Below are 20,595 nucleotides of genomic sequence, written 5' to 3' on the forward strand. Positions count from 1 at the left end.
ATTAATATAAATGGTAATAACAATGGCCAGTCATTATTGAGTGCTTCCATGTGTACACTCTTTGCATATATTAACCTTCTAATCCTCACCGTGACCTTATGAGATATATATATATATATAGATATATATATAGATATATTTTTTTTTTTTTTAATTCAAGACCCATTTATTCTCTAATTCTGCCCACATGGAGACAATCTCCTGGAAAAGGCATTGAATCCTTCCATTCACTTTAACACCTTGTGCTGAAAACATGTGTTCCGAGGTTTCACCTATGAGATCCACATTCTTAAAGCACTGATTCTTAAACCTCATCTAGATTTCTCCCCTTGGATGGGGGGAGACGACGCAAACACAGCGAAGAACAGCTCAGGACTGTGGGCTCTGCTCACCCAGAAGATTTGGCCACTTTGCTAAACTCTCTTGTTCAAGTAGTTTCTCAGTTTCTTGGATATTCTATGAGGCAATCACACTGTCTGCATTATTGACAATTTCTGTCATCTTGATTTTGATTTAAATAGGAATGCTTCTAAAGAATTCATATTTCTAGGATTAATTTGAGAAGAAGGAAGCCCCATCTGAGTAACGAAACAGCACCATTAAAATACATTTTATTTATTCTTTAATTGAATATAGGTTTATTCACTTTCACTTCCTTTTACAGAAAAACTAAAGATATCTGGGTTTATTAGTAAACGAGTCCTGTGCCATGCTGAAGAATTTACTATGAAAAAGCATGCATCTCTAGAAATTATAAAAAATATTTACACAGGGCTTCCCTGGTGGCGCAGTGGTTGAGAGTCCGCCTGCCGATGCAGGGGACACGGGTTCGTGCCCCGGTCCGGGAAGATCCCACATGCCGTGGAGCGGCTGGGCCCGTGAGCCATGGTCACTGAGCCTGCGCGTCCGGAGCCTGTGTTCCACAGCGGGAGAGGCCGCAACAGTGAGAAGCCCGCGTACTGAAAAAAAAAAAAAAAAAAAAAATTTACAGATTTGCCAAGCCACAGAATGCTAATGTAATAAAATACATTTTAGGAGATAGGACAGAGTTGTGTTATGTTCACGTTAGAGAAAAAAACAATTATTTTGATAAAAACAGTTGCTCTTAAACTACTTCATCTTCTTCGGTTGCTTGTTTGCAATAATGGACAATGAAACTAGTATAGAATCTTTTCATTTTAATTTACCTATGATACACATTGCATAGTTTAGGAATAATTTAAAATATTAATAACTGAGGCAAAAAGTTGTATTTTTCCTATTAACAGGGCAGTGGGAAAGAACAGCAAAGTAGTGGCCTGGAAGAAATAAGAGAGTCACTCAGGAATCATGGAGTGCAGTTGGAATTAGAATACTCTTCTTTGATACACGACCGGGAAATTAGGTTAGTGTATAGTAATATTTTAATTTTTATGCAGTTGAAAAATACTTATTTTTATTTCTCATAATACGTTATATATAATTACATACAATAGTCAATTTAAATATTAAAGATTTAAATAAAGCTCCATTTTCATATCTTTTCACTTTTGAAGGAAAAAAAAATCTGGCTGATTTTGTCCTGTATGTGAGTTTCCTATTTCCTAATGGAATAAAATTTACATGTTCTGTGTCATGTGAGAAGAGGAAGTGCTTTTCTGTCATTCAGCTATACACAGTGTTATGGCATTGGGATAATTTCCTTTTCCAGTGATACTAACATTGACTTAATGTGGTTGTACTTCTCATGGTCTTTTAAATATTCTAGGAGGCATGACAGGACGTCGTGTCATGCCTGCCAGGGCTCCCCCTGCTTATGTCCCCCACCTCTAGGCAGGGGGACCCCTGAAACATCACCCCAGTCTGCCTGAGTACACTTGGAAGCCACTTCTTAGCAGAACTGGGAAGCTTTACCAGCAAGGTGAAATTCAGGAGGAAGGTTTAATTGAATTGTGAAACTCTTTATCAGCTAATGGACGTTTTGTTTCACTGTAGACACAGCCCATGGGTAAACCCAGGTTTGGTTCAACTCTTGCCACTGGAGGAAGTGATTTTATTCGTTAGGGGGAAATTTAGCTGACACTTAATACATTACAGCTTTGGTCATTGTCTGACTTAAATGTCTGGAGTGTAATACTATATACTAATTTCAATAGGTTCAACAATGGATGGATGATTAAGATCGGAAGGGGACTTGATTATTTTAAGAAACCACAGGTAGGATATAGTCTTATGAGCGACTGTGGAGCACTCTTTTTATTTTAACAAAATGGCTTTGGTCCTTTTTGTTAAAAAAATTTCTTTTCTTCTCTTCTTAGAGTCGTTTTTCCCTTGGATATTGTGATTTTGATTTAAGACCATGTCATGAAACGACAGTGGACATTTTTCATAATAAGCACACACAAAAAATATGATGGGTAGTAGCCTAATTTACATTATATATTTCTATTTTAAATGAATATTCGATTTTTTTTTTACTTTGGACAGATCATTCCTATAATGTATGAATTTAACAATAAACTTTTACATTCCTACTAATTTATGGATTCATTGTTCAGTTGTGTGACCAATCCTAAGTATTTTTATAAATATATTACTCAGTAGAGTTATAGTGTTTCAAGTCATATGGTTAATTTAAACATTTTACCAGATTTTCTCTATTTGCCTGTTGGAGAGTGAATCAACACGTAATGAGCACCTATTAAGAAGATGAATTGGATGCTTTAATCTTGTCCCTGAGAATGTAGAGTCCAGGAAGAAAAATCATGAATTAGAGTACTCTTAAGAGACAGATGGGCTTGTGGGTCTAACAGCCAGAAAAAAATAACCACCGAAAATTTCGTTACAATTGTGTCTTTAGCAGACATTTACCTATATATATATATATATATATATATATATAGGCACATAATAGATAATAAAGGTCTTTCAAATTAGTGGGAAACGAGTAGACTAGCCAATAAAAGTTTGCAAAAGGTAACATTAGATCTCTACCTTATGCCACATAGAGAAATTATTCTAAATGGGTTAAAGAGCTAATGAAATGAAATATCCAAACACTTTTTTTTAACTCCACTGAATGTACTAAGCATAACACAAAACCCAGGAATTATCAAGGAAAGTAAAGAGCAAATGATCATATAAATATTTAAAACTTGAATAAAGGGAACCATAAAAAAGTTAAAAACATATGAGATCAAATTTACAACATACAGGAAAAGGGTTAATAGTCCTAACATATAAGGAATATTGCCACATTTTCAGCAAGTTTGACCTGACCAAGGATTTGGTCCTTTGAGCAATCTCTCTCTACTGGCTTGTTCCTGTGGTACATACATTCCCATCCAGATACACCCTGTTTCTTTGTTCTTCATGAACAAATTTCTTGGAGTTCTCTATCCAGTTTTTTCCCCTTTCCTCACCACCTATTCACACTTCAATTCACTTCTATCCGGCTACCCAGTCACTCCACTGAAATTGCTCTTATCAAGGTCAGCAGTGACCTCCATACCACCATATCCAATGGACACTTTTTAACCCTCGTGTTACTTGTTTCAGGAGTATTAGACCCAGCTGGCCACTCCTTTTTTTTTTTTTGTAATTTTTTTTATCATTGTGTTCTGAATTCACAGCATTTTAAAATTTATTTGTATTTCATTTTATTTATTTTTGGCTGCATTGGGTCTTCGCTGCTGCACACGGGCTTTCTCTAGTTACGGCGAGTGGGGGCTACTCTTCGTTACAGCGAGTGGGGGCTACTCTTCGTTGCAGCGAGCAGGCTTCTCTTGTTGCGGAGCACAGGCTCTAGGTGCGCGGGCTTCAGTAGTTGTGGCTCGCGGGCTCTAGAGCACAGGCTCAGTAGTTGTGGCGCACGGGCTTAGGTGCTCCACAGCATGTGGAATCTTCCTGGACCAGGGCTCGAACCCAAGTCCCCTGCATTGGCAGGCGGATTCGTAACCACTGCACCACCAGTGAAGTCCCTGGCCGCTCCCTTCTTGAACCTCAACTTCCATGTAACACACTTTGCTTCTCCTCCACCCTACCTTTTAAATATTGGAGTTCTCCTAAACTAGGTATTAGGTAGTAACCTTTTTTTTAGTAGGAACTTGTATGGGGAGGTCTTCCCCTATAAGAATTACACTTATGGGGAAAAAAATTAATAAATAAGTAAAAAAGAATTACACTGTGGCCTGATAATTAGATGTTAATGTGGCTGCAGCTTTAGGAACTTGACCTAGTTGTGTGTACCTTCCATGTTGGCTGGGGGAGGAAGCACTATCAGGTGTGAGGAGATGGACAGGGCAGGATCTGCCAGGCCAGGACTCCCACCTTCTCCCCTTTTTCAAAGATGTGTGTCCTGTTCCAGGTGTAGTACCTGGATGGGTCTGGTTTGCAGCAGAACATCAGCATCCCAGTGGAGAATGAGTCATTCCTCCTCAAACAGGGATGCAAAGTAACTCACCCATCTTGGTGGGATGTCCCTTTACAAATCCCACTGCAAACTCCCTTCCCAGGTGTGATGGGGCTTGGTGTTCTCAGCAGCATAGCTCGTAGATCCACAGTGAGAGGGAAATGGCTGTCTCCTGCAATTTCCATACCTTAATGTGGGTATCGTGTGTCTGAGCAAGGGTCTCCCATCTGGCCTGTGGGGCAGCAGGCCCTACTGGTTGATCACTCAAGTATCTTAAAGCCTGGGATAGTACTTCAGTCCGTCTGGCCAAGGTGGGTTTTACCTGTGAGTAATTCAATCTGCTGCCTTAATGTTTCATTCTTCCTTTCTACCGACTCTGCTGGTTGTAGCTTGTAGGAGAGACAGAACCTCCATCAGTGTCATGGTCCTTCGCCCAATCTTGTGTTGACTGAAAGAAAAAGGCACAACATAAGAGTTGTTAGTTTCAGTTTTATTTGGAAAACTTAGTGAGGACTATAGCTTGGGAAACAGCCTCTTGGTAGCCCAGAGGGGACTGCTCCCCAAGACACAGGGGGAGAAGCCAGTATATATGTAATTTTGGCCAGGGAAACCGTGCAGTCAAGTATACATCTCAGCAGAAGGTTAGTGCTGGTCATGAGGAACAGATATATTAGTTACTGATGTTAGTGCTTTTTCTGTGTATGCGAAGATGCAAGAATCTGGGTTCTCTAAAAATCTTCCTGAGATATATCTAACTATCTAAGGGGCCCGTTTTTCCAAAGCATATATATTCTCATCCTGTTTTGCGTCCTGAATTCCTTTTAAAAATCTTCCTGAGATGTATCTAACTATCTAAGGGGCCCGTTTTTCCAAAGCATATACGTTCTCATCCTGTTTTTCGTCCTGAATTCCTTTCAGGGTGCACCATCAGTCAGCGACTGCAGTGGCTAATGACTTGAGCCTTGTAGAGCTGGATGGTGGGCAACATTCTTTGTTTTACACTTGCATATCATGACCTTTAAAATGTGACTCCCCAGTCACTGTATGTTGGACAAGGGTATCCATAAATGGTACTCAGCTTCTCTAATGCCCTTACGGTGGCAGCCTGCTTTGCATGGCAACAGGGGAAAGCTTGAGTTAAGCCAGACCTGGTGGACTCCTGGTACAGGAACAGTGGGCAGAACATACATTCCAAGGACAGGGGAGGAGGTTAGGAGCCTCTGATTGCCTGGGTCCAGTTTGAAGGACAGCTGGCGGTCACATCCTCTTGATGGCCTCCTCCAAAAGGTGGGCTCCACCTCCCACCAAGATTTGTAAGTTGGAGGATTCCCCAAACATGGGGGTCTTGGATGCTAAACCTTTAAACTTTAGATGAATTACAAAAGTCCACAATTATCCATTTTCATGATATACGATACGATTTACATGCTGTCAACTCCTATTAAGCCAAGACTTCTTGGAATTCGAATCTCACATATTCAGCTGCCTATTTGGTATTTCACCTGGCACCTCAGAAACACAAGCATTTCAAACATAACAGGTCCCAACTGAACTTTGGATACACACTCCCCCACTGCTCCCATGTACCCCCATCCGTCCAGTTGCTTAAGTAAGAAATCTAGGAGTCATTCTTGATTCCTCCCTCCCCTTCATCCTCATATGCAGACATACAGAAAGTTCTGCAGAATCGACCTGCAAAACGTGCCTTTAATCCATGTGTTCCAGGAATGCCCGTCAGATTTCCCTTTTGGAACCTGAAGCCTTCACCTGATGTCGTCCTCTCTCTCGAGAAACAAAGGGTATCAGAAAATCATGGCTGCTTTATGGCACCAAGCACATCATGTCAGGGTTTTTATACCTTTCTTAGAAAATAATTTTCAGTTGTTGTGACAAATGTAGTGCTTAAAAACGGGCCCATGAACAACCCCTTCAGAATTTTGTTTACTTGGTATTTAATATTGCAAAGAACAATGGGGCCTGCCCATGAAACCTGCCTCAAATGAAGAACAGCTAGCCTGGCACCTGTGTTTGTCCCAGGAGCAACTTGAAAAATCCCCTTCCCTTACCCTGCTCCCATTTTGAGATAACCAGCTGCAGCAAAACCCTGTATGTCCACCCCTGCTCCCCACAGCCACTCAGAAACAAGGATGGGATCTGGATCCACTGAGATACATGAAAGGAGAAGATCTCCTAAGAGGACTGAAATTAATGTGATAGCCAAACACTGGTTGTTTCAGGCGAAGATGTCTGAAGGTCTCTGAGTCCTGAAACCCCTGTTATGTGTTGAATTGTGCAAACCGCAGGCCCCCCCCCCCCCAAGAAATTCACACGTTGAAATCCCAGCCCCTGGTACCTCAGAATGTAACCATATTTGGAAATAAGGTCTTCAAAGAAATAAGTTAAAATGATGTCTTTAGGGTGGCCCTAATCCCACATGACTGGTGTCCTTATAAGAAATGGACATCTGGACACAGATACGCACACAGAGGAAAGACTATGTGAGGGCACAGCAAGAAGTTGCCACCTGTAAGCCAAGGAGACAGGCCTCAGAAGAAATCAAACCTGGGAATTCCCTGCCGGTCCAGTGGTTAGGACTTGGCGCTTTCACTGTTAGGGCCCGGGTTCAATTCCTGGTCAGGGAGCTACGATCCCACAAGCTGCCAGGTGTGGCCAAATTAAAACATAATTTTTTTAAAAAAGAAGAAGAAACCAAACCTGCCGTCACCTTGATCTTGGACTGAATAAATGACTGTTGTTATTTTAAGCTACCAAGTTTTGGAGTGGCTTGTTACGTAGCAATAGATAACCGGTAAATCCGTATTACTCTCCTGCCTGCTCCACTTCTCATTCCTCAGGGCTCAGCTTCAATGTCAGGTTCCTGATCGCTCTAGCTAGGGAGCCCGTATTGTCTAACTGCCTGGACTTTTCTTTCATACTTTTCTCATTTTGTAAGCATTTACTGATTTCTTTCCCTAGTTTTAAAAAACTCAAGTCTTGACCTATTAATGGGTCATAAAGTCAATTTTTAAAGAAATAAAATTGAATATAAAATATCAGATAAGTAAGTAGTAAAGGATAAGCATCGTATTGTGAAACTTGTTAGGTATAGGCAACATATGTGTGTGCTGGTGCACAGTACAAAATACATTTTTTACTCCAGTTTTTAAAAAGTTTGAAACCACTACTATAAACTGTCAGTTCTTAAGCTCAGTGAGCATGTCGCTTTCACTCACCATGAACATCCAACAACTAGCAAAGTACCTGAGTAGACACTCAATAAACATGTAGGAACTACTGTAGAAATAAGAGGAGTATGTGAGTGAACTGTAGAGACAGGAAATGGTTGGCAGTGGTGGTACCCTTTGAAGAAGTTTGGCAATGAAGTGATGGAGATAAACAGAGTAGGAGATAAACAGAGTAAAGCCTTGAGCAGGAGTCTTCGGGAAAGGGGAGACATGAGCATGTCTATTCACTAAGGCTAAAGATCCAGTAAAAGTCGAGAGAGTTAGGCAAGATAAAGGAGATAAATAACTGACAGTACATACAAAGCACAAACAAGCTGGAGAGGAAAAAGCCACAAGCCAATTCTCAAGCCAATTCTTTGAGATTGAATGAAATGAGAAAAGTTGAAGTAGAGAACATGGGGGCGCTGAAGGAGCTCATTTCTGAAAGCCTCCACTCTCTCAAGTTATAAATCAAGGTTTGCGACCAGATCAAGAGTAATGGAATTCTGAGCTTAGGAAGAGTGGGAACATTTATGAATAAGGCCTCTGAAGAATGAGGGGGAGTCAACGGGTGAGTCGAATCTGGCACCAACAGAACAAAGAAATACAAGTTGAAAACTATAGATGATGTGAATTTTCTTCTAGCATTGCCTGCCATCTGGGTATAGGAGTGGAAATCAATTGTTGGAAAAAAAAAAAGGGTGGCTATGATAGGTCAAGAGAAACAAATGAGAATGCTGGTAAGAAGTGGAGTTGAAGCAAGAGACTGAGGAAAAGTTATTGGCTTAGAAAAGTGCAATAAGCTTGATTTAATGGGAGAGGATGGAAGGATAAGGAAACAATGAAATGGGAGAATTTTAGAGTTTAAGGTATCAGGTGGCAAGAAGCTGGGGTTATATTCCCTAGTGGTAAGAAAGAGAACTAACTCTGAGGTCAGAGTGTCCCATATGGTATACAACCCCAAGATGGTAACAGAGAAAGGAGGTGAAATACAGATGCAGCCAGGTATTAAAATCAATAAAGACAGAGAGAGAGTATCTTAGAGGTCAATGGAAAATATGGACTAGGATAGGTGATAGACAATTTCAAATAGGGAGAAGTTACTGAAGGAGACTAGATCTTTTTTATTTTAAGAGACATACAATGTACTGTAGACATTTTAAATTCTCTCATTGAAACTGTCAATATTAAGAAATTTACTTGGAATCACATTATTCCCTTAATTTTTTCACAGAGCATATTCCATTTACTGTGTAGTTCATCATCTTCTGGACATGTTCTATGTAATATACTTGTAAGCACAGTCGTTTCAATTGGGCAAAATTTACTACCAATAAAACCTGAATTTAACTTGTCACGTATTTCCAGCGGCAACCAATGGTCAGGTGCTTCAATATTACAGATTTCAATTCTTCCGTTCTTTATGTCTAGGAATACTTTAATTTCCAAGTGTGAATGTTCATATAACACAGTGAAGGAAGTGTTTACACTGAACTTTGGAGTTTTGCCATATATCCACTCCCAGGCCTGTAGTTCTTTGGCTATGCTGTTTATTCCAGGAAACAGCGTCTCGTCTGTTGGGTTTATTAGGTGAATGTGATTATCGATTTGATGAGATGCAGCATACTCTGTGGCAATAGCATTTATCACTACTTCACAGGTCAGAGTGGGATCTTTTTCCATAGGATTTTTTACTAAGGCAGGTGTGCTCGCAGTGGCAGTGCTCCTGATCCCTTGGTAAGGGCTCTTCAGCAAAGATGACAAGAAGGTCCCATTGGTACTGCATAGCAAAGTGCAGTGGTGATAAGCAGCGGTCTGGCCAATCTTGGAAGCTGTTCCTGAGATTTTAAACTGTCCATCAAGGAAAAGGTCAAACCTTTTGGTAGCCTGCACATCCAGCTGCGGCTGGACAGCCTTCAGAGCTTTAACAACTAATTTTAGATTTTCCATCCTATTGTACTTTTTTTTGGTTGTAAAAAAAGTCAAGTTGATGTTACCCATATCATGGTAGACTGTTCCTCCTCCACTTCTCCTCCGAGCTAGTTTTACACCTTCTTCTCTCATCAGATTCAGGTTACATTCCTGCCAAGGGTTCTGATGCCGACCAATTACAACAGAGGGAGAATTCCTCCAAAAGAAAAGAACCGGCTTGGCTTCTAGATTCATATGGTCATGGATCCAGTCTTCTACAGCCAGGTTTTGGTAAACATCATTGGAAACTGACTGCAAAATGAGCCCACTTTTAACTGTGTCTTTAAAACCAGCTGCTGGGACCTTGAGGTTACAAAGTAACTGGAAGCAATTCTTCATTGAAAATGGGATCAGCATGCTTTTAAAAATGGAAGACAAACAAATTAATGATTGAGAAAAAGAAAATTAAATTCTAGTTTGTAGCTATCAGTTCTTGGTTATTTAATCCAAACTTATTTAAGTATCCAGTCTGGTTGCTTTTCTTGCCTTTTAGCCTTATCATTAGTCTTTAGCAAAAATTGTACAACAGAGTACTCAAAGGAAATAAATCAGACAAACCTCAAACTGTTTTAGTTGAAGTGGAATAAGGGCACAGATTTTTCAAATAATAAAGCTGAAAATACATTATGTAATATATCTCAAAGACAAACAAATTATTTTGAATTCACAGGTAATACACATTATTTGAGAAAAATGAGAAAATACAGACAAGCAAAAAGAGCAAAATAAAAGAAACCATAACATGACCACCCGGAGATAATCCCAATTAACACTTCAGTGTGTACCCATTTTTTTTATGTGCATGTGTAAAATACACACACACACTTTTCCCCACCAAAAGTGGAACCATACTCATTTCATTCAATGCTAAACCTATTTTTACATCCGTTTTAATGTCGTGTTACATTCCATTGTCAAGATAACACCACCGTTTACTCAACCAATCTCTCAGTTTGTAAGTTTAGATGGTCTCTAGTTTTTCTATGTTATTAACAATGTATTCATGAACATCTGTCTGAAAAGCTTTAATTATGTCCTTGTAGTACATTAAAAATAATTCCTATTTAACTTTGAGATACATGTTTACTGGCAGCCTGTTTTATTTAGATCAATATTAAATTAGGATGGACCCCCTGAAGTCAGGGGAGAGGTGGTCAGAGTAGCAAGGTTAAATAGAAAGGCTAGGAACAATTTTATTATGTTTTGACACTTTACACATTATTTGTGTTAGCAGTGCTGATGAAAAGGCTGAAAATACTAGCTATAATAATGAAGTATTTTGACTAGTTATGGTTGTAAAGAAACCATTCTATTCCGATTTCAGTTCTTAGAATGGTCATAATTTTCCTTTAGGTTAAAGACCTGGGAAGGACTGGGTTATTAAAGCCCAGAACTAGGCCACATTCTTTTGTAGTTATATCCTAGATGCACAATTCCTAGGGTAACAAGTCTTCATATTTTCATCACTCTTGACATATCTTGATAAATTATGCTACAGAAAAGCTGAACCAATTTACACTCTATCTAGAAAGGTCAGGAGAGGTGTAACAGAGGAAGGGATACTTGAACTGAGTCTCGAAATCTGATGTTTTTTACCACGTTGATGGGTGTAGCATGTTCCAGGCAAATGCAAAGACAGAGAGTCCTCCAACAGTAAGGCATGTCTTGGGGACTCCCTCCTCAAAGGACTTCCACTACCAGTCTTCCAGCTCCACTGAAATCTTTGGCTGTGCTGTCCTAGGAAGCCTCTGCAGCCAGATGCCGTTTCTTTGGTTAAACTCTTTGTTCTTGGTTCTGTTTGACCAAATTTGATACAGTCCCTCCTTCACTGAACAAATGTTTATGGAGTGCCTACTAGGCACAAGGTAGAATAAAGAAGGGGAGGAGACAAATTCATGTAATTCTAAAGCATTTGGCCTTTTTCTAAAAGCAGCTGGATCTAGTGAGGTGTTTTAAGTGGGAAAGTGTTAAGTCAGCCATTATACAAAACTGCTTCTGCTGGCAGTGTTGAGCATGGATTAAAAACAGATAGACTAGGGGCAGGGAGGCGGTTTAACCGACCCATGCAGTTGTCCCAGTTAGAGATAATGAGGGCCTGAACGAGGGTAGCAGACACTGAGAAGGGATGGACAGGAGAACATTAAGGTCACAGACTGGTCCTTGCCTTCAAGGAACTCACTATCTAGTGGGAGACACTAAAAACCAAGGAAGGTGATAATTAAAATACGGTGTCATAAGTGCTATGACAGGGTAAGTACATTAGAAGGCCATTTAACCTTCTCATGATTGGAAGTGACATTGAAGTTGAGACATAGAAGGGGTAAGGAAAAGTATTCCAACAAAGTACAATAGCTTGGAGGAAAAGAAGACCCATTCAAAGAATTCGAAGAATTTAATTCAATTGGCTGGTATTTAAGAGTGCAGGAATGGGGAGCTGCAAGAGATAAGGAGGCAGAAGTAGAGATCAGATTATGAAGAGACTTAAAATACACGTTAGGGACTTCCCTGGTGGTCCAGTGGTTAGGACTCTGTGCTTTCACTGCAGGGGGCATGGGTTTGATCCCTGGTCCGGGAACTAAGATCCCACAAGCCTCCAGCCAAAAAGATCCATGTTAAATACTTGAACTTCACCCTGAGGGTGATGAGGAGGTGCTGAAGAGTTTTACAGATGTATACTTCAGAGACATTGCCTAGAGATTTAAGCAGGGAGAATCTTGCTATTTGGTCATTGGTTCAGTGAGGGTGACAGAAAGAAGTCAAGGGTCCTTTATGGTATGATTACGAGCCAGCATTCAAATCCCAACTCTGTCTCTTCCCAGCTAAGGCAGATTAGTTGACTTTTCTGTGCCGCAGATCCCTTATCTGTAATATGTGGGTAATGACAGGACTCATATCAGGATTAAATGAACTAATACATGTAAAGTGCTTATAAGAGTGCCTGGCACATAGAAAGTACACAGGATGTTACCTCTTTTATTCATTTTATGCATACCCTGACTTCTGGCCTGGGAAATGGGTGGAAAGAGGTGACATTTCCTAGGACAGATTTCATAGGAAGAGGAGATATGGGGTGAAGATAACTGGTCCGTTTTGACTGCATTGAACTTGAGAGTCTTTGGCTACCAGCAGCCAATGGCACAGAGCTGAAGAGATGGTAACTAAGGGCTCCAGAATTGATCCAATTAATGTATTAATAGTGCTCAAAATATCTGTATTCATCCAGGCATTGTGGATACGGTGTGAGTGAAACACAGCAAAGATATTAATTCAAGAGAGCTTGCATCTACTACGCAACAGACATTGTTCTTGGCACTTGGGATTCATCAGTCAACCAAATCCAGGGAGGTGATGAGGACCATATGAAAAAGGAAAGGGAACGTAGGAAACGTGTATGTGAGAGGAACTGGGCTGCTATTTAATTTAATTTAATTTATTATTTATTTATTCATTCATTCATTTATTTTGGCCACGAGGCATGTGGGATCTTTGTTCCCTTACAAGGGATTGAACCCATGCCCCCTGCAGTGGAAGCACCAAGCCTTAACCACTGAACCGCCAGCGAAGTCCCCAGGCTGCAATTTCATATAGGGTTGTCAGGCTAGGCTTCATCAAAAAAGTGACCAAAAAAGCAGACTGAGAGTAAGTCAGAAAGAGAAAAACAAATATCGTATATTAACGTATATATGTGGAATCTAGAAAAATGGTACAGATGACCTTATTTGCAAAGCAGAAATATCAACAGAGATGTAGAGAACAAACCTATGGACACCAAGGGGGAAAGGGGGGGTGGGATAGATTGGGACTGACATATATACACTACTATGTATAAAACAGATAACTAATGAGAACCGACTGTATAGCACAGGGAATTCTACTCAGTGCTCTTTGGTGACCTAAATAGGAAGGAAATCCAAAAAAGAGGGGATATATGTATACGTATAGCGGATTCACTTTTCTGTACAGCATAGACTAACACAACATTGTAAAGCAACTATACTCCAATTAAAAAAAAAAAAAGAGAGAAGCAGACTGAAAGTCGAGGGAGTTAGGCTGAGCGCCTACTATGTGCCAGAAACTGTTCTAGGCACCTGAACACATAAACAAATAGGACCCTGTGAGGATGTAACATTTCCACTGAGCCCCGTAGGACAAGAAAGAATCACACACAGAGTGAGAGAAAGTGGGAACACAGGGATGTCTGAGAAAACCTGAATGCCAATTTATTAATTTACAAAGAGAACTATAGGCTATCAACCGGATATTCAGATCGGCCTGTCCAACTACCCTCTCATCATAAGTTTGCTTGGTGAATACTGAATCCGGACAAAAGGATGGAGTTATACGACTTCACTGTCTGGTGGAATGAGCCTTGAGGAAAGCGCCTCTCAGCTCCTGGGCTCCGGAGAGATCCCACTGTTAACGCCAGGACACCCTGTCTCTCCCAGAGGAGGCCTGGATTCATCCGGTCAGGCGCACCTCTCTTTTACTCCATGCTTCAAAAACAGATCAGACCTCCAGCTGCATGATGCACAGTCTTTTTTTAGTTGTCAGGATACTGTCAAGTCCTGAAGGCCTGATAAAATTTTGTCTCTTTAACTTGGCATATCTCTACTCTTACCTTTTAATTATTCATTTTTATCGTTTTTGAATCAGAGGACAATCATATTTCCATGTTCAGGGGTTGGGGGGACACTTCTACCACCACTTCGCATTTACCAAACCTGCTTCTCCATCATCGAACAGAAAGCAAAAAATAACAGGACCCCACCTACCCTCCGAGGCAGGCCCAGCGCCTTCAAAAAATCCTCCCCAAGTTTTATCTTGCCATCTTGCCACCTCTTAGTACATAACTTATCCAGTCTCAGGACAGCCGTGTGCCTGTTTGATTTCGCCTTTTTGCTTCTCGGTGGGCGCGCACAGGGCTGGCACCCAACATGTCTAATTTTTTGACCCTCCAGTGTTCCGGATAATCCGTTCCTAACCGTGGAGCTAGGTCTTCCCAAGCTCTGACCGGACACTTGAGGGCGTGCAGCGCCAGCCGTGAGCACCGCCCCAGGGTCTCAGGTCCCCGCCCGCTGCCTGTCCTCGGGGCCCACGCTGCCTGCCCCGCCCCGCCTTGCCCCGCCTTGCCCCGCCTCCGGTTTCACGCACCTGAGGCTTCCGGTCGCGGCCAAGCAGCGCGCGGGCCCGTGGGGGAAGGACGCGTGCGACCCACAGTCCCGTCCTGCTGCGCACGCAGCCGACCCGCCCGTCACCCCGGCCCGCGGGGGGCGGGGCACCGGAAGCGCTGCGTGGGGGCGGCGCCGGGGGGTGCCGGAGGGTCCTTCCGACCGGCCGAGCTGGCGCCGAACCAGAGGAGAGGCAGGGACGCCGCCCACGTTCGAATAATAGTATCAATAATATCGAAAGTCCTAGAGCCCCAGGGCAGATGGAGGTTCCCTGCGTGACAGCCCAGAGGGTTAGCGGGGAACAGGCAGGAGCGGGGTTGAGTCAGTCTGGAGAGGCGCCCGCTTGGTACCTAGAGCAGTCGGGTCGGATGTTCTTTACTGAACATCCAGGCATTGCGCGGGGCTTTGCACGTCTCATAGTCCAAAGGGCAGGCAACTCCACTTGGAAGGGGACGAAACTAAAATCGGTTTTAAAAGATAAATGGCATTTAAAGGAATAAACGCTGGTATTCCCAATACAGAGATGGTAACAGGTAGGAAGAAGTGGGTCGGAGAACAAACACACTGAGGGCAATGAACGTTACCACTTGGGGTGTCCCTCGGTGCAGCTGGCAAGAAAATTCTTGTGGCTTAGCCAGATGGGAAATTCCCCCGACAGGCAAAGTTCCAGGTAACTATAGCTGCGTAACAAACTGCCTCAAACGCCAGTGGCTTAACACAACGATTTATTCTAACATGTATATGGTCAAGGCTTGCTCACGTGGCTTCCTTCATTCAGCACAGGCTGGCTGAGCGGGGTGGTCCAGGACGGCCTTATTCACACCCTTGGCGGCTGGTGCTGGCTGGCTGATGGGGCACCTCCGTTCAGGGCTAGCCTTGGAAGGAGCACTTTGGCCACATTCTGTGGTCCAAAGCACCAGCAAAGGCAGCCCAGAGTCAAGGGGTGGAGAAATGGACCCCACCTCTTGATGAAAGGAGCCCAAAGAATTTGTGGTCATCTGTTTCAGTCTTCCACAGAAATCAATCTCTCTTTTGGCTTCGAATAGAAACCATCAAGACTTGCATCTTGGAGTAAGAAGCTCCAGTGTTCACAATTTGGTGATGCCGATACGATGACCAGGGCTCCATATAAAGCTACAATAAAGACACAGTGGCTCCTTATTTATTATTACCCTATTGATTGAAGTCACTCTGAGTAATTAGTCTTTCTTGGATTATGCAGGTGGGAATGGATTCCGTGCATAGTTAGTCCCAGTAGGAGTTTTCCAAGTTCTCATTAAAAAGAGCCACGCAATTCTGTTGCCCTTTGCTTATATTACATCTTTCTAAATTCCATTTCTCTGGAATCTGAGGTGGTACAATTTTTTCCCCCCTAATTTCCTACCGAAGTGTATTTCAAGAATGGATCCGTCCTCCCTGCTCCTAGACTTCCATCCTGTGGTCATCCTTAACCCCTCTCCTACTTCTTCAGCTTCTCCACTCGATCCTTCTGCTGACACTCAAACACAACCTCCATCTCATCTTCCATCTCTCATGCTGTCTACTCCCCTTCAGAGTTGAGCTTCTTTGTGGAGTTGCTACACATCCAGTATCCACTTCCTCACTTCCCATTTGTTTTCCAACCTACTCCAACATGGATTCTGTCCTGTTATTCCACCAAAAGTGCTTTTTGCAGGGTGAGCAAAATGGGTGAAGATGATTAAAATGTACAAACTTTCAGTTATAAGATAAGTAAGTCCTGGGGATGTAAATGTACAGCATGGTGACTATAAAAATACTGTACTGTATACTTGAAAGTTGCTAAGTGAATATATCTTAAAAGTTCTCATCACAAGGAAAAAAAATAACTATGTGTTGATAGATGTTAACTTCTTACAGTGATCACTTTGCAATATATATGAAATCATTATGTTGCACACCTGGAACTAATATAATGTCATATGTCAATTATATCTCAATTAAAAAAAATTTTTTTAAATAATAAAATTCTGTAAATCATTAAAAAAGTACTCAAGGATGATGGAGAATTAGGTCAGCTACTTACTCCCAAATGGTTGGGAGGAGAGGGAAAGGCATTTGTACTATGCTTGCAACTTTGCTGTAAATTTGAGATTGTTTCAAAATAAAAGGGAAATAATATATGTTAGGTGTCTGGCATTGTAATAAAGACTGTGAGCACCCCACCCAGGTCCCCTTTACCCTTAATTCATCATCCATTCTCCAGCTGGTGTGAAAGAAGGAGCTAGCAGGCACAGGAACACCAGCGTGATTCACCCTGCCTCCCTGCCCACCAGCCTAACGACTTTGGCTTGGAGGCGGCAACCAATGCCTGACTGGCCTAGGGCTACCATAGTCCCACCTCTTGCCTCAAAGTGGGACAGTGGGACAACTCTGCAGTATAATCCCTCCAGAGCACCCTGTGAGTCAGGCCATGAATTTATCTGAGCGCTCATTCTTCGATGATTCCTTCTGCTTCCCTGACTCCCTTACAGGCTTACCTTAAAGAGCACACTCTCAAAAATCATGTGCATCTGGGTCCTTGTCTCAAGCAGCTTCTAGGGAATCTCAACCCAGCCACTTACACAACAGCTCAGTAAATGATAACTATTGTTACTGGCATCAATGACACCACCATTAGATGCAATACCAATGCATGTGTTATAGGTCTTATCTTATAGGTATGTTGAATCTAAGGTCTCCTAACATCCTTATTTCTCCGGAACTATATTTTTATATGGAAAGTGTCTCATCAGAAACAACGGCAGAACTCTGAAAAATGTTCACTTTAGGATTCTGCTTGTAGAATTCTTCCATAAAACAAATAAACACCTAAGTGAGGCTGTTGTCCTGATTAAACTTGTTCCATTCCACCCCTTCCAGGAAGACTTTGTGGATTTCCATTCCCAGGTGTGCTGCTAAAACTATGGCTTGGCTTGGATTTTGGGATTCCAATTCTCTCATGTCTTAGCAGCAATAGTTCTCAATCAGAGTAATTAATGTTTGCGTGTGTTATCATCTCAATGACTGGATTGTGCTATGACATTTGACATCCTGCAATGCATGGGGCATCACATACAATGAAGGACATCCCAAATTCAGCGTCCAACACACTATCAAATGTCCTGTTGGACATTCATGGAGGTGAAAAACCAGTCTGTAAATATTTGAGCCAAGACCCTATTAAAGAAAAAAGTGGTTTTGCTAAGGTCACTAGTGCCATTCATGTTGCTAGATCCAGTGGACCTTTCAAGTCCTCATCTACACTTTCAGCTGACTGCCTCCACCTTAAAGACTTTTGTGGGCAATCTTGACATTATCCTGTCTTGGTTTTCCACCAACTCTGCCAACTCTTCAGTCCCCTTAGCCAGCTCCCCCTGCGCTGCCCAGCTCCTAAGTGTTGTAGTTGCTTTGTCTCACACTATACATTCACCATAAGCAACCTCTTTCATTCCCATAGCTTTAGATACCATTTCTGTATACAACTTCAAAATTTGTATTTTTTCATTCCATACATAGAACTGTCTGCCTTAGAAACAGGTATGCCCAAAACCCATGCTCCCAAGCTCTTTCCCCCAGGGAACCTCCATGCATCTAGCTTTTTTTTTTTTTTTTTTACTAGAAATCCTTTCTTTGTGACCGCCTGGAGGGGTGGGATGGGGAGGGTGGGAGGGACGGAGATGCATGAGATAAGGACTGTGGGAACAGATGTATATGTATAACTGATTCACTTTGTTATAAAGCAGAAACTAATAAAAAAAATAAAATAAAATAAACTTTATCCAAAGAACACATTATTTACATTTAATATGCTCATTTATCTAGGAGACCCAAAAGAACCCACAGATAGACTAGCAGGAACTAGTAAGACGGTTCAACAAGGCACACACATACAAGATCAATACATTTTGAAAATCAATCAGGCTCCTCTACACTGGCGATAACAAATTAGAAACTGTAAAAGAAAATAAGAAAAAAAGAAGATCTAAAAATTGTCACAAGAGCCATATAAATTATTTAGAGCTAAGCATACGTAGAAGGAAATATAACTAACAGACTGAGTACGAACAGTTAAACTCCGCCCAACCCAAGGTTAGGAAAAGACTGTTGTTACTTTATGAGAACAGACCCTCTTCTTAAGGAGCAGATCAGTAAGTGAGAGTGAATCAAAGAAACACAGCATTTGAAAAGTCAGCTAGTCCAAGCCTCTTGATCGCACATACAGAAGCTGAAGCCCAGATAGGTTGAGTTACTTGGTAAAGGGCCCAATGTCCTGACTCAAGGACTAGCATTTTTCACTCATTCATAAGATACAATCAAATGCAGTACCTTGGAAAGAGATGGGGAAAAAGTGAAGAAATCAATTATATAGTTCCTCATCTTTAAGTACAGAAATAGCCGTGACAAAATTACACGTATTGAGGGAAAATTGAAGTGCAGAGTTTAAAATGTCAATAATCCACAGGGAAACTGGAGACCATTTAAAATATTCATATTAAATCTCTCTAGAAAAGACATTCAAAGATCTCCAATCAAAATGTGAATTTTATAACAGACATGGTATGATACAATTTATAATAGATATGGTATGAACCTTCCCCTTTCACGGGAAAGGTTCGGCTGGGAAAAAGGAATTGTTCTTGAAAATGGGGCCTGTGCTATTGCAGACACTGTGCTCAACCCAGGTCCACGGAATGCTCTGATGTCAGCACTGAGGTCACAGAATTCCGCTGTGCGCCTGGCAACCTTGCAAACATAACAGCCCTGGTGAGCACTAGGCAGTACTGCTGGTTCACTAAGTGGCACAAGTTTTTCAGCCATTTAGGAGACTTGACTATTTTTGTTTGTATTGAATCATTTCAACGGATTGCCCAAGAGCCAACAAGGGCCAACCTGTAGGGAAGAGGAGGAGTTGGACATCTCTTGAGGCATCTTCTAAGGGAGACTTCTAGTTGGTACGATGGAACGGCGACAAAAGAGGAAACATCTGGAAAATGAAGAGTCCCAGGAAACTGCCGAGAACGGAGGAGGTATGTGGGGGGCAACTTGTCTGGGGCACATGGGTTTCTGCCAAACTGAACCTTCTCTAGGAAGTGGGGGACTGAGAACGTGTCACCTGTGAAGCAGGGAGCGAGAGACCTGGTCTCACTGATGCTGCCGTATCCATCCGGAGGGTCCCTGTGGTGTGAGACGGCACAGAACGGCCAGATGCCCCCTGGGAGATGGGAGGTCAGCTCCGCTGGTCTGAGGACTCTCTCCTGGGGCAGCCGGGCCTGGAGCTTTGTCGCACTCACAGCAGGCTGCATCCTGCTTGCACAGACCTAGAGGTGCAGCTTTTCTCAGTCCCCGATTTCTCTCTTATGCTCTTGGATCTTTCCCTGGGGTCATGAGGTGGGGGATGTGAAGGATGCAAGGATGCTGAGAGAGACCCATGAGTTGCTTGGCCTCTTTTACCAAAGTGGAAAGAGAAGCCCCATGAGTTGAAGGCCCTGTTGAAAAATATCTTAACAAGTAGAATGCACTTCGAAAGAAGATTGTTTGTCTAGGGATGGTGTCATATTGAAAGCAAGGAGGTTTTATTCCTTCAACAGGAAGAATTTCCCAAAGGAGATCAAGGGAAGGGAAGGGTTTTCCAGAGACTGAGACCGCGTGGGCGGGGGTGAGAAATGGCCTCAGGGTCCTGGGGGAAGCTCTGAGAGCCACGGGCCACGGGGTGCCTGCGTGCATTAAATGTAGGCGAGTAGCTTGCCCTGGGAGAGGGGTGGTCACCCCAGAGCTCCAGCTAGAGGCCTCTGCCCCAGATTAGAGCCCAGTAGCTCCTACCAGGCCCAGGGCCCTGGAGACT

General features: G+C 42.3%; 1 protein-coding gene and 1 long non-coding RNA gene across 6 annotated transcripts in view; one reads left to right on the plus strand and one right to left on the minus strand.

Moving 5' to 3' along the window:
• Positions 1-605: 605 nt before the first annotated feature.
• Positions 606-20,595, minus strand: part of LOC132502203 (lipoyltransferase 1, mitochondrial-like) — a 38,073-nt gene continuing 18,083 nt past the window's right edge. For 2 of the 5 annotated variants that reach the window (XM_060118050.1, XM_060118049.1), the window contains one exon: positions 8,719-9,943. In XM_060118050.1, the coding sequence (XP_059974033.1) occupies positions 8,821-9,943 (1,123 nt within the window). In that variant the 3' untranslated portion in view covers positions 8,719-8,820. Of the gene's footprint in view, positions 960-4,712; positions 4,839-8,718; positions 9,944-14,357; positions 14,580-14,736; positions 14,837-20,595 lie in introns of those variants that run through there. The other 3 variants (XR_009534412.1, XM_060118051.1, XM_060118052.1) reach the window with 3 other exon arrangements.
• On the plus strand, positions 1,089-2,459 carry LOC132502216 (uncharacterized). The gene is made up of 3 exons (XR_009534415.1): positions 1,089-1,384; positions 2,136-2,196; positions 2,298-2,459. It is a non-coding gene; the product is annotated as an uncharacterized LOC132502216 (long non-coding RNA).

This window comes from Mesoplodon densirostris, chromosome 14, assembly GCF_025265405.1.
Source record: "Mesoplodon densirostris isolate mMesDen1 chromosome 14, mMesDen1 primary haplotype, whole genome shotgun sequence".
Taxonomy (NCBI): Eukaryota; Metazoa; Chordata; class Mammalia; order Artiodactyla; family Ziphiidae; genus Mesoplodon; species Mesoplodon densirostris.